This window comes from Aquarana catesbeiana, linkage group LG02 (assembly GCF_042186555.1).
Source record: "Aquarana catesbeiana isolate 2022-GZ linkage group LG02, ASM4218655v1, whole genome shotgun sequence".
NCBI classification, from domain to species: Eukaryota; Metazoa; Chordata; class Amphibia; order Anura; family Ranidae; genus Aquarana; species Aquarana catesbeiana.
Window position 1 is genome coordinate 271,443,553 of NC_133325.1, and position 15,397 is coordinate 271,458,949.

Consider the following 15,397-nt stretch of genomic DNA (forward strand, 5'->3'; position numbering starts at 1 on the left):
CCTTGCAAAAAGATCTGAACAAATTAATGGGGTGGGCAACTACATGGCAAATGAGGTTCGATGTAGAAAAATGTAAAATAATGCATTTGGGTGGCAAAAATATGAATGCAATCTATACACTGGGGGGGAGAACCTCTGGGGAATCTAGGATGGAAAAGGACCTGGGGGTCCTAGTAGATGATAGGCTCAGCAATGGCATGCAATGCCAAGCTGCTGCTAACAAAGCAAACAGAATATTGGCATGCATTAAAAAGGGGATCAACTCCAGAGATAAAATGATAATTCTCCCACTCTACAAGACTCTGGTCCGGCCACACCTAGAGTATGCTGTCCAGTTCTGGGCACCAGTCCTCAGGAAGGATGTACTGGAAATGAAGCGAGTACAAAAAAGGGCAACAAAGCTAATAAAGGGTCTGGAGGATCTTAGTTATGAGGAAAGGTTGCGAGCACTGAACTTATTCTTTCTGGAGAAGAGACGCTTGAGAGGGGATATGATTTCACTATACAAATACCGTACTGGTGACCCCACAATAGAAATAAAACTTTTTCGCAGAAGAGAGTTTAACAAGACTCGTGGACACTCATTAAAATTAGAAGAAAAGAGGTTTAACCTTAAACTACGTAGAGGGTTCTTTACTGTAAGAGCGGCAAGGATGTGGAATTCCCTTTCACAGGCGGTGGTCTCAGCGGGGAGCATTGATAGCTTCAAGAAACTATTAGATAAGCACCTGAATGACCGCAACATACAGGGATATACAATGTAATACTGACACATAATCACACATTTGATGGACTTGTGTCTTTTTTCAACCTCACCTACTATGTAACTATGTAAAAAATAGTCTGGCCCACTTCCTCCTTGCCATGGCACACACATTTATCCCTGGGCATTGGAACTGCTCAAGTTTCCAAACTATCTACAAATGGATACAGGAACTTTGCTCCATAATAAAATTAAAGAGAGTGACAGCTCATATCCACAATTGTCACCTACAATTCAACATGTGGACACCATGAATCCTCTGCATGGACTGTTTACACTCAACTTAGAGGATTATGCATTTCACTTTGTTGATAGTATGGAATCCTGCTGACCTGATTTGTACTGTATCTATCCAAATATTCCTGTGTTGAGATGGACTTTTGGGCTAGTGAGCAGCAATATATTCAATTTGTGTGTGTGGGTATAGATACACTTTAATAATTTAAAATTAAACTAATCTTAAATGAAAGAACAATGTACAGGTGTACTTAAACTCGACATATTCATTTCCCTCTTTGAAGGCATTAGCTATTGATTAGAGTAAGTTCAAATTAACTAAGGTAATTCTAGAACTTAGTGACTTTCTTATTTAATGAGGTAGGCTGTGGTGGCTAGATAATGAAAGTTCTCAATTGAACATAAGTCTTGGAATAAAAAAAACACAGCTCACGTTCATTTTTTTAAAGAAAATAACATAATCTGCTATATACCACTATTGCTATGCATGCGTTTGCGTGTTATTTACATATTTATATGTAAAAAATATTCCTGTGTGTCTGACGTATAGTGAATAGGTTTGCGGTTCAGTAATCCATGTTGTTTTACAGCTTTTGTCATAGTTTTGTAAAAATATCATAGCAAAGTGTTGTGAATTGTGTCTGACATTATTTGCAGAGTGTTTTTATGTATATGTGTATAAACGAAAGGATCAAAAAAACAAAAGTGGACTAGAATTAAATTGCAATTTAATTTGTTGCTAAATGGAAACGCCTTACCACACCTCTTCAATGTCTGAGATGAAAGCAACTATTCTTTGGCTTATAAACCGCATTTGAGATCTGAGACCGTGATATTTCTTTCATTGAAATAAAATAAACTTGGCTTCCCTGGTCATGAAGGAATATGCATGCTTTTGTGTCAGAATATACCTGCTTTCATCAAAGACTTCTTAGACAAGTGTTTTATTACAGTATGATGAACTGCAACAATTTACAAATCCTGGACATTTCATTTTCTATTTACAGCACCATTTTAGAATCCATGGGGATGTTATGTTTTGTGCACATTCCTTAAAGGTGCACATTAACATCAGATGACAGTTGGAAGGTTTAGATGCTAGACTAATGTTCTTTAGAATTGTTGCATAAACATGCATGCTGTAACTTGCGGAATAAGCATGTTTTTAACCCCTTCTTTGGGGTTAAAAGTGCCCTGCTAGCGGCCAAAAAAGTGCCGCATAAAGGGTGCTAAACCACCGCTTTAGCGCTGATGTGGCCGTGGCCCAGTGTGAAAAGGGTCTTAAAGAAAAAATCCTTCATTGCACTCCAAGGGATAAAATATATTCCTAACGCAGCCATAATGAATTGGATAAATACTCCACTCATCCAAATAGAAATAATGCAAACAAGGTGTCAGTCAATGCTTGCTCTGAGCATGAATAGCTCTACCAAAATTGTATTCAACTTTTTCTATTTATAAAGCACTGTATCCTTAAAGTGATTGTAAAGGAAAAATTGTTTTGAAAAAAAAACAAAAAAACGGGCTTTCACACTTGAGTGAGAGGAGAGGCGCTTTAAAGTGTGTTATAGGATAAAAGAACAGTGCTTTGTAATTATGATTTAAATAATTATTATGATTTAAAGGATAGCACTTTATAAAAAAGAAATAATTGGATAACATTTTGGTTGAGCCATTAATGCTCAGAGCAAGCGCTGACTGACTCGTTGTTTGCATGTTATTTAATCACAATAGTTCTGTTATTTAAAACCGTAGAGATTTTTTAAAAATTACTTGTTCGTGTTTAAAAAGTACCCTATATATGACATCAAGAAGTACTTGGTAAATGCCAAGTTTATTGTTTACTAAAAAGTTATGAAACATTGTGCTAAATCCCAGTTTTTACAGAATCACAAAAAAGTGTGTATGTATTAAAAAATAAATATATATTCTCACACGAAGCTGGAGGAATTGAGTAAAATAAGCAGTTTTTAAGAGATGTCTGTATATACTTCCCATCTAGTCTGGTCTTGTTTAGGTCACCACACCTTTTCTGAAAAGGTCAGAATATTTAAAAGGTCACAGAGCTGGAATAGTTAGGTTTAGTGAATCTCTGTCTTAAGTCTCATTCTGTTTGTTAAAGCTAGCGGCCATGGCTTTGCAAATGCATTTTAGGACACAAACAAGAGAGAAACAATTAATTGATGAGAATGTTTTAATACTAATGTCAAAATATATCTGTATTTCAGATCCCCAGCTCAAGGGCATAGTGACCAGGTTATATTGCAGGCAAGGATACTACTTGCAAATGCACCCAGATGGAACTCTCGATGGAACCAAGGATGACAGCAGCAACTCTAGTGAGTACCCCTCTTATCTCATCTTTGATTGTTGTTGATATTGTGTGTGCTGTTTGTTCTGTTTTTCCTCATTAGGATTTTGTTTGCCAATTAACACTATCCTCTAGCTATGCTAAGGTTCATTTGTAAAAGTCAGTGTAAAGAAAAAGTGCTGTTCAGGAAACAAGCGAGAGGTCTTCTTTTATTGTTTCTTACTTTCTTGATAAAAGTTGAAAAGCCCTTTAATGTTTCTCACGTTTGCCAAGTCTTTCTTCCTGCCCATGTAGCTATTATGAATTTAGCATCACAGTAGTAAAAGAATACTAATGTTCCATAATAAATGGTGTGTAGGAGCTCTTTTATTCATAAAATTATGCTTGCAGCAATTGTTAAAAAAATGTTTTTAATATCTTACAATATATATTTTGCATTTCCTACTTCGAAACAATTCATATTGTAATCTAAAACCTTAGACATTATTTGCATTTGGTAAATACAAAATATGAAATTATTAGTCAACAGGTTTGAAGGCATAAAAACTGAAGGTATACAGGTTCAAAAAACTCTGTCGCCCTAGACCTGTATTGCCATCTCTGCGCTATGATTTTAAATGTCAAAGCCCTATCGGAGCTGCCACTTAAAAAAATGAAAATAAATAAAAGCTGAATTCACCAAGGAATAATGAAGATGAATAGTGGCGCTAACCCCCAGATAGTGGGGAAATACCAGACACTCCTATAAAACCAATACACTACAATGGATACAAACGTGTACTGGATGATGCAATCTGGTAACTAAGATAGACCAATGCTAATGGGTAAAGTGGTGTCCCCTATTCCCCCCCAAAAATTATATATCAAATAAATACATTGCAAACAAAAATATATAACACCCTGTGACAGTGGTCTAAAAGAATATATCCACAAAAAAGATGTTCCAATACTAAAGGAAAAAATGCAAAGTCTAAAATATATATAATAATGATAGTCCCAATAGATCGTGGAAAAAAAAGATGAATGAAGAAAATCCAAAAAGTGAGGGTGACTCCAAACTGATCAGCTGTGTTTCAAAGCATCCACCACACCTCCGTGACGGGATTCCACTCCCTTCTGATATTCAAACTCACCAGCTTTTAAGGCCTCTCACTCTTGTGTTTGGCCTGACAGAGCTTTTAACCCGCTCTCATTTGAAGGCATGCTCGATCTTTCTGACCATGCTTCATGTTATGTTCGTGTTTAGGGTTTAATATGAAACGTGGGCATTTTTTGCAACCCCCCCACTGAACCCTACTCCCCCCACTTACCTGAATCATGGGTTCTTCTCCTTGCTGTTTTTTTTTCGTGTGAATTACCTCTCCCTGAACAGATGTGCCATCTATTTATAGAGATCTGTGAATGAAGAGACTTCATATCCCATCTTCTACCGTGGCAGATGGACTTGTAGATCTCAATAAAGCTCAAGTGTGGTGATGTCACCGCACTTGTTGTCCATTGTATACTTCCTCCAGTCACAAAATGGAAGGTAGATATCTCAATACCCCTCCTAAAACCTGGGACTGGGAAAAAAATGGAAGACTGTGCTTTGTTCTGTATATACCCCCGTGCAAAAATTTAATGCATGCACTCTTTTTGTTACTGTGGATATTTATTACATTTTTGCAAAATGTGAAATTTGCTTTTAACTAATAAAGCAGTACAAATGGATGTTATGATGCGTAGGCATCCAGAGCAACAGGTTACCTTTAATCAAACCTGGCCACAGATACTAGAGGGCAGTTGAATCTACAGGCACAGTCTGTCCACCCTCGGAAATCTGTGCCAGCCAACATATTCACAAATATGTATGACTGACTTTGCTGACTGTTTGTATTTAGCCTATGGAGAGGGCCACACTGCAGACATCTTCAGACAAGAAAGGCCTCAAGTACTGCACTTCCACAGAAACATTTTTGTGTTCTGCCGCTGCTTATACTGTATCTAGGATGCTATGGGGTTGATTTACTAAAGGCAAATCCACTTTGCACTACAAGTGCAATGCAAGTACACTTGGAAGTGCAGTCGCTGTATATCTGAGGGGAAGATCTGAAATGAGGGGAAGCTCTGCTGATTTTATCATCCAATCATGTACAAGCAAAAATGCTGTTTTTTATTTTCCTTGCATGTCCCCCTCAGATCTACAGCAATTGCAATTCCAAGTGCACTTGCAGTGCACCTGTAGTGCAAAGTGGATTTGCCTTTAGTAAATAAACCTCCATATCTAAATATTCTGGTATTCTGCTTTTTTTTTTAATTTTAGGATAAGATGTATCATATGTGTTGCACTTTTCACATATCCTGGGTGCCAGATATTCTATACAGTACTTCAGAATACAATAGAACAATAATGATATAATCCAGAGATTAAAAACCATATAGGGTGGGGGGTTGGGTAGAAATCTGGAACTAATTTCTGATTAGTTGCTATGGGATACGGCAGTTTTCACATTCTCTTTTCCTTTGCACAGTGTTCTGAAATGTACCAGGAAGCATAGTACAATTTTACTTTGTGACTAGTGTATATTTTAATAAATACAAACCAAGTAGGGACTATATTAAAAAAAACCTTGTCTACTTTATTTTCTTTTGAAAAGAAATGTCACCTTAGCTTATAATTAAAGGAGCAGTGGTGCTTTGTTCACAAGCCAGGTCACATCCCAAATAACATTAGTTAGTGTTACAAATATTCCAGTGTGGTCCATAAATAACTAGAAACTTGGAACAGGCTTTTAGAGGTAACAAAAAATTGTCTGATAAAACTGGCTGTAAAATCTATACATATTTTGATACTAACATACACGATATCACCAAAAATATTTGGCCGCCTGCCTTTATACGCACATGATCTTTTTTTTTTTAAACCAAAAAATCAGTTTATTAAGGTTCATACCAGTTGTACATATACAATGCATTTGGATCCAGTTGAGGCATACATATACATTCCATCATGAGATATACAAACATTAATATACATGTCTGACATCATATCTTTGTACAGATGTGCATCTAATGTTTATATTGAAACAATATAGTTCACACAATTAGTCACAATTTCCAGCTACAGCTCATATAGTGCAAGTTTCACCATCCTCCAGCCAACGATCCCATATATTAGAGAATTTTTTTGGGCGACCTCTGTGAGTATACATCATTTTCCTATAAGAGAGGGTATCATTTATATCCTTTTTCCAATTCTGTAATGTTGGGGGCACTGTCTGCATCCAGACATTAGCTATTACTTTCCTTGCTAGGAATAATGCTTCAGATATAAATATAGCTAAATATTTATCCACATCAGCATCAGGTAGTAAACCTAGGAGACATAATTTTGGGTCAAGACCCACAGGTGTGCCCATAATGTCGTGTAGAAACTGTATTACCTGTAACCAGTAGGATTGGATTTTCGGGCAGCTCCATATTAAATGGTAAAAAGAACCCGGAGCCAATAAACACATATTGCACATGGGAGTTCTATTTTGTTGAAATGATTAATGTGGTAGAAGGGTATGGCGCTGTTCCTTTACCTGATTAATAGTTCCCTACCTGTATGTTTATATATTCCTAAGTTTAAACAAGACGTACAGGTATCAAATGGTGGTATCCTTAAAAGATATTTCACAATATTGAACAAAGTATGAAAATATATATAAAATAATAATGGTGGTGTCAAACTCCATACATAGTGTTGCTTGTTTATATTTCAAATGGCACTTGGTGAACGTGCATAAGGTCAGATTGAGGGGAAGGGAAACCAAAAACAAAAAAGGGGGGGGGGAGAGGGGGAGGGGAAGGGGAGAGTGGGGGTGAAAAGGGGAAGGGAGGGGGAAAGGGAGGGTGTGGGAGGTCACACGGTAGTGAAGGGAACTGAAAAGTATCCAAAAATCACTCTTAATAAAGTGCAAGCGTGCTATCAAGTTCAAAAAAGTCCTTATTGTGTAATAAACGTTCTGTCAGATTCGTTTAGGTCCTTATTTGTGCAATATCTTAGTGCATATCTTGTGCAATATCTTAGTGCATGTGATGTTTGTGGTTATAATCCTTCGGTTGTTTGAGAATCCGTGCTCTAAAAGTGCAGCCACTCACCAGATCACTTCACCCCTGCAGGGGTATCAGGCAGTTACAGTTTTGCGCCACTGTACGGCAATCTCTGGCAAACTCAGGATCGTGGTGTGTCATATGAAAAGAGAGAAGGAGTGTCCATAGTGTAAAATCATTTTATAAAAAGGTTTATTTAAACAAGTGGAGAGGTACTCACAATTTCACAGTATGAATCAAGCAAAGTAGAAAACAGTCACGGTTAACCTTCAGCTGTTGTAGGTAAGTAATGTTGGGAAGCACAGATTAGGCCACTCCCTACGCGTTTCGTCGTCAGGACGTCTACGGGAACTTAGGAATATACAGGTAGGGAACTATTAATCAGGTAAAGGAACAGCGCCATACCCTTCTACCACATTAATCAACTCAGCTGTCCCCATTTATGGTGACTGCATGTTGGGTGGCAGCAGTTCCAAAGGATTCTACCCAGTCTATGTTATCAATTATACGCACATGATCTTTAATGGCATCCCAGTCTTGGTCCATAGGGTTCAATATTGAGTTGGCTATAACAGCTTCAACTCTTCTGGGAAGGCTGTCCAGAAGCTTTAGGAGTGTGTCTATGGGAATGTTTGACCATTCTTCCAGAAACGCATTTGTGGGGTCAGGCACTGATGTGGACGAGAAGGCCTGGCTTGCAGTCTCCACTCTAATTCATCCCAAAGATTTTCTATTGGGTTGAGGTCAGGACTCTGTGCAGGCCAGTCAATCTCCTCCACCCCAAACTTGCTCATCCATGTCGTTATAGACCTTGCTTTGTGCACTGGTGCGCAGTCATGCTGGAACAGGAAGGGGCCATGCCCAAACTGTTCCCACAAAGTTGGGAGCACAAAATTGTTCAAAATGTCTTGGTATGCTGTTGTCTTAAGAGTTCCCTTTACTGGAACTAAGGGGACAAGCCCAACCCCTGAAAAACAACCCCACAACATAATCTCCCCTCCACCAAATTATTTGGACCAGTGCACAAAGCAAGGTCCATAAAAACATGGATGAGCGAGTTTGGGATGGAGGAACTTGACTGGCCTGCACAGAGCCCTGACCTCAACCCGATAGAACATCTTTGGGATGAATTAGAGCGGAGACTGCGAGCCAGTCCTCATCCACATCAGTGCCTGACCTCATAAATGCACTTCTGGAAGAATGATCAAACATTCCCATAGACACATTCCTAAATCTTGTGGACAGCATTCCCAGAAGAGTTGAAGCTGTTTTGGCTGTAAGGGGTGGGATTGTACCCTACGGACTAAGACTGGGATGCCATTAAAGTTCATGTGCATGTAAAGGCAGGCGTCCTAATACTTTTGGTAATATAGTGCATTATTTCTGGTTAACTTCTTGTTAAGTACTATAATTATGATCTCATTTTGCAAAATGTGGACTTTTTCCATAAGGGGGTACAAAGTGGTGATTTGCAGAAATCCATTGCAGCTTGTCCGAAATCAGCTTTTGTTTACTTAATGACATTTAATTGTGTAGATGATTCATATGTTAGTACACATCAGTTGAGGGAAAACTTCTAGAATTTGAACAAGTACAATCTAACATGCTTCAGGCAAAAGCCAGCACCCTTATGTATTTTACTTTTTCCACCATAGGATTTTCACAACAATTCGAAATTATACTAATAATCTTAGGAAGCAAATGTTACTCCAATATTTAGGGTGTAACGTGAATGAGTTCTATTGCTCAAACCTCCATCCCTTGGTAACGTCACCACATATATATTTAATAGATTACTTATTCCAGCCTCATAATGGTAGGTCCATTGGTCAGCATAAAGCTGGGGCTACAGGAAGAGTCTGCAGGAGCCTGTGCATTGCACCTGTTATGTACTGATTGCAGTTGCAATGCCCTACAGACTTTATTGCAAAAATGTAATAAATGAAAAATGTTGTTTTTAAAGTATGGCTGCATGTATTATTTGTTTTAGAAAAGGCGAACCATGCCTTTAAATTTGAAGCTTAATAAATCCAGCTATAAATTTGACTTTGACAACAGTGAAATAAACATGTATTGAAATCCTCTCCTTTTTTAGAAATAATCTGAAACCTGTAGAATGACTACATAGGTGTCTCTGTTTTGATATCACCTTTTGTTTTGAGTTCCCCAATTGCAGTGTAAGCATTTCCCGCCTCTATTTTGGTCTTTGCTTTCATTTTATTGTTATCTTTTATGTCTGGCTCATCTCTGTGTTTTTACTGCTCACATTCTTGACATTCTTGAGCATATTGTCTCTGTTGTTTACACATGAATGCTAATCTCAAAATTCTAGCCTTCTCAACTCACCTTGCCATACGTTTTCCAGCAGACTGCTATTAGTGTATGGAGGGTAGAAATATACTACTTACACTAATCAGAATTTTTTAAGTGATGCTCCAAGCATCACTTGGATTAACTGGCAGAGTAGAAGGCCAATTCAAGCAAGTCTATGCCTATATTTTATACAGTTTACCTTGGTCCACCCAAAATTAATATTACGTATGAAATAGTATAAGAGTTTTATATTTAGTAGCCATTTTCTGAATCATTTACATCTAGAAGCCACTTCTATCTATCTATCTATCTATCTATCTATCTATCTATCTATCTATCTATCTATCTATATATATATATATATATATATATATATATATATGAGCCATACTCATTTTCAGTAATAGTTTTACTAATTAAGTTTTCATATTTATATATAGGCAACAGACACAAGACAACTTATTGAATGCATTTGCATCCTTTGTTTAATACATGTCTCTGTGGATGTGTGGTCATTGGCATTTTCATATTTTCATGCTCTCATAATTTCATACGTAGTTTTTTGTTATATATTCACGCACATGTATGTCTATGCTCACATGCTTATGGTTCCTTAATTGGAGATACGCATGTTTATATGGACACGGATGTTCGTTTACCATTACATCATTCCACTTCACATTTTTCACCTTTTTTCATATTATTTTCACGGATGTCTCTATTTACAACACATATGTTCATTTTCACGTTCTACACTATAATAGAGTCTATATGGATATGTTTTATATCTAGTATTTTTATTCTAACACATATGCACTTTGGTTTAATATCCAACATTAAGTATTTTTAATTTTTTGATCATATTCAATGGATGTTTCGTTAAATGTTTTTGGGTCTTTGCAGATAGCATTTTCCAAATATATAAATATACAGTATATTCATATATATTTTAATGCACATCCACTTTTACACATTTTTGTTTTTTTTGTTTTTACCTTTTAGAATACATAGGTGTCCTTTTATGAAACTGAGATCAGCGGCGATCCCGAGTCTCACCGCTGATCTCAGCGCATTACCAGTTTATGAAACTGAGATAATCAGCGGAGAACATGTTCTCCGCTGATTATCTCAGCACAGTGAGAATTCACAGAAACGGCCAGTTTATGAAGGTGCGATCTCAGCACCTCACTGGCGATCTGTGACAGAATTCTCACTTTCTGATTCACCATTTCAGAAGTGGAGAATCAGAGTGAGAAGCCTGAAACTGGCTGATATTCTGGAGAAAGCAAGAAGTCTTTTGACTTCTTTCTTTCACCAAACAGTCAGAGCACATCTTCCCCACCATTACACACCCCAAAACCAGCAGGATAGGAATTTATAGTGTATATATATATATATATATATACGTATATATAGCTATATATCTATATAGCTATATAGATAGATAGATATAGATATATATATATATCTATATCTATCTATCTATCTATATAGCTATATAGATAGATAGATATCTATAGATATATATATCTATATCTATAGATATAGATATATATAGATATATATATATATACTTTTTTAGATGTTCACGTCTCTGGCTGGGTTCACACTTGTGCGATGCGTGAACCAGCGTGATTCCTGTGCGGGCTTTCACATCGCACCTACATTGACATCTGCGCACCACTGCGGGTGTCAATGTAAAGTTAATGACACCCCCAGATCATTTCACAGATCGCAGTGCGAACTATGTAATGGTGCAGGAATCGGATCGCATGGGTGTTCACACCCATGCGATCCGATTCCAGTGCGGACCAAATAAAGGGTCCTGTACCATTTTGGTGCAAATGCAATATGATTTAGGGCCAGTTCCCACTGCTGCGGTGTCCGAGATCGGATGTGATTCGCACCGCACTGCAGTGCAAAATCACATCTGATCTCTGTGCGATGCGATTTCAGCCATACAGATAGTATTGCTAAATTTGCATTGCCCTTGGACCAAACTCTTACAGGACCCTTTTTTTGGTCCACAGCAGAATCGGATCGCATGGGTGTTCACACCCATGCGATTCGATTACTGTCCGAGTTTGCAGATCGCACTGCGATATGCGAACTGATTTGGGGGTGTTAACTTTTAGGCCCAGTTCACACTTGTGCGATGCCGGACATCGCACAGGCATCGCATGTTATTTGCAGCACACTGCCATTCACATTACATGCGATGTCTGTGCGGTGCGATATCAGCTGTACAGATAGTATGGCTGATATCGCACCGCATTCGGTGCAAACACGCACAGGACCCTTTTTTCTGTTCGGACCAGAATCGGATCACATGTGTGTTCACACATATGCGATCCGATTCATGTCCGAACTGTCAGTTCGCAGTGCGATATGCAAGCTGATCTGGGGGTGTCGTTAACAATGTATTGACACTCCCCAGCGATTCGCATATGGCAGTGTGAACTGACATGCGAGTCGGTGCGATGCGGGAACCCGCAGTGGATTTGCAGTGTTCTCGCATCGCACCAGTTTATCAATTTTTATGTTTATCTATAATGAAATATATTTTATTTTAATTTATTAATAAATATTTATACTTGTATACTTTATTAAAAAATTTTTTTAATGATTATAAATGTATTTTGCATTTATATGAATGGTGTATAGCTGCATTACATATGTGCATTACATTCATTTACTATACACCATTCACATTTAAATAGGGACATGTATGATCTTTAAATATTGATAAAAACAATGTTTTTTTTATAATTAGGTTAATGTATATTGTGTAGGGGGAATTTAACTTTATTATTTTATTAATATGTTGGGGAATAATGTGTGCTGATTTGTGTTAAACTTTTGTATTTTATGGTTCCTCATACTGTAATCCCGCTACATCACACGAGATTACAGTGAGAGGAGCCATTCTCAGGAGTTCCCGGCGTTTATAGATCGCTCCTCAACTCAACATGAGAAGCCATCTACAGACCTTCATAAACAGGCACTCAGAGGAGAGCGATCTCCTCTGAGAATGCCTGAGAACTGAAAAGCGGTATTTTACCGCACTTTCATAAAAGGACACCTTAGTGGTGCTCTCACATTTAACCACACATGTTAGCTATACATTAATCAACCCACTTCACCTATCAACTAACTCTACTTAGAGTAATTTATTCACAGGTTTGGGTTGAATGTTTAATAGATATCAGTGTGTATATATTGCAGTTAATGTTTGTGGTTCTTTAGCTATGAATAAGCACTTTTGAAAGTGTGAAACGCGTCAGTTCCTGTGATCTGTTGTTTGTTGTGGCTTGTACTTTTTGGATTGTTACCTCCTTTTTTTAATAAAGGCATTTGATTTTGAGTGCGGCTGTCCAGAATCTTCCCTTCATCCAATTACCTATGCTTAGCCAGCACCTGCTGTTCCTATTCTGAGGAGAGCTACATTTCCAGACACCCTTCCTAGAGCGGCATCTCTCTTCTTCTCTACTCACCATGCCATACCTTTTCCAGCAGACTGCTATTAGTGTATGGAGGGTAGAAAGGGTAGAAATATACTACTTACACTAATCAGAATTGTTTAAGTGATGTTCCAAGCATCACTTGAATTAACTGGCAGAGTAGGAAGCCAATTCAAGCAAGTATATGCCTATATTTTATATAGTTTACCTCTACACACAGATTCACTTACAGCAGGTGTACAGATACTTAGTATTACCCAGGCTGTAAAACAAAAGTGGACCCAGCAAACTTGGCAAGAACAAGGATATCTCTTTCAAAGTAAAAGAAAAGCCTGCCTGTTGAATGGGCAATATTGTTTTAAGAGTACAATAGATTAGTGTCAATTTATGATGATAGACACTTTTCTACACATCCTAAAGTGTTGGTCCACCTAAAAGTAATATATTGGCAATTTACTATGTAAAACATTTTTTTTTAATTCCTAGTAATGGAAAAGCTATCTGCAAGCAGGAGTGCACAATCAAAACTTAAAAATCATCAGTGGGCATTTAAAATTCCAAAAAAAAAAAAAAAAATCAACATAATCATCTCAACAAAAGAAATACAAACATAAATCAGCTTTCTAAATTTGACAAAGACCCGTGTTTGTATGATATCACTATTGTTTGCATTGCCATATTAATATAAATGTTTGCATGTAATTCATTCAGTATAAAAGAATGGATAACTTTACGAATGCCCTTTTTTTTTTATTTATTTATTTTTTTTTTATATAGCATTGTTCAACCTCATACCAGTGGGTCTTCGTGTTGTTGCAATCCAAGGTGTAAAAACGGGGTTATATATTGCAATGAATGGAGAAGGTTACCTGTACACATCAGTGAGTACTGTTTTGCTTGATGGTGTTCCAAGTGGGGAAATATATTGGTGTTATTGTTATTTTTTTTATTTTTTTCTAACATGTATTTTGCATTGCCGTTTGGTGGTAACATAATATTTAAATTGGGTAAAATAAGGCATAATAGGGAAAAATTATTTTTATGAGATGTTACCTTTTACTATATCATTTTTAATTTTGAGTGTTGAATAAAACAGATCTACATTTCGATGTTAACCTAAAAATTTGCTAACAGTTTTGCTAGTAATGATAAATAAAAAGTAATACAGGGGCTTAAAGATAATGTTACTCTGGCCTTCCTTCTGTTCCACTCGGGTTACCATGGTCAAATGATTTTTACTGAAGAACATGAGCACCGAGAGTCCTGATGCCCAGCCTGCAGCCAGAGGGCCACATATAGCCCTTTGGTATTTGTTGTGTGGACCTTGGATTTCAGAGGGTTGATTTACTAACGGCAAATTGGTTATTCACTTTAAAAAGGAATTTTCCTCTAGGTTAGTGAATGTGGTGAAAATTTACTTTGCAAAGAATTTCCAGTCACGCAGATGGAAATAGAAAAAAAAAAAAAAAAAAAACTATATTGTGCTTGCACATAATGGATGATGGGAGTTAGCAGAGTTTCCCCTCATTCACTAAGCTAAGAGAAAATACCCTTGCAAAGTGAAAACTCCCTTGTAAAGGGAACAGCCTATTCACCTTTACTGAATCAACCCTCAGCAATCTGTGGTTGGAGTGGCAGCATAGATCCCTAAAGATGTAATAGCAATGATCTCTACTAGCCTCATCTAACATATTCCCAGTCTCTCACTGTCTTTTGTAGCACGTCTGCAATATCTGACCATCATGTTCTGTTGTATGGAAGCAGTCTCTTCAGCATTACAAGTACTAAACATTATATGTGCAGTCATTTGATGATGTTAGAGACCACGGTTGACACGGGACTGATCCCTAATCCTTCACTTCGGCACAAATCATGTGACCAAATGCCTAGGCTTTTGGACAAATACCTGGCACAACAGAGATACAGGTGCAGCATTTCTAGCCCCTCTATTACTGTGAGCGTATCCACTCCAGCAATGCAGTTGAAGGAAAAGAATTCTGTGAGGAATAAATAAGCTGCCATTGCTGACCTTCTTCTAAAAATGCTAGTTGCCTGGCTGTCACATTCATTGATTTCTGGCTTACTGATTTCAGAATTGTTTGCGGATCTGATGTTCTGATATACTTGCTAAGTTATTGTTTCAGGTCTCTGACTAAGAAAATATTTAACCAGAAGCAGACAGACAGCTGGCATTATCAGAGCATGTCAGCAATGGCAGCCTAGGAATTTTCTGTG

At 37.4% G+C, this 15,397-nt stretch overlaps 1 protein-coding gene across 5 annotated transcripts in view; it reads left to right on the top strand.

The window, feature by feature from the left end:
• Window positions 1-15,397, top strand: part of FGF14 (fibroblast growth factor 14) — a 776,206-nt gene that overhangs the window by 538,381 nt on the left and 222,428 nt on the right. For all 5 annotated transcript variants that reach the window (XM_073614429.1, XM_073614431.1, XM_073614433.1 and 2 more), the window contains exons 2-3: window positions 3,229-3,339; window positions 13,940-14,043. In XM_073614429.1, the coding sequence (XP_073470530.1) occupies window positions 3,229-3,339; window positions 13,940-14,043 (215 nt within the window). The remainder of the gene's footprint in view (window positions 1-3,228; window positions 3,340-13,939; window positions 14,044-15,397) is intronic.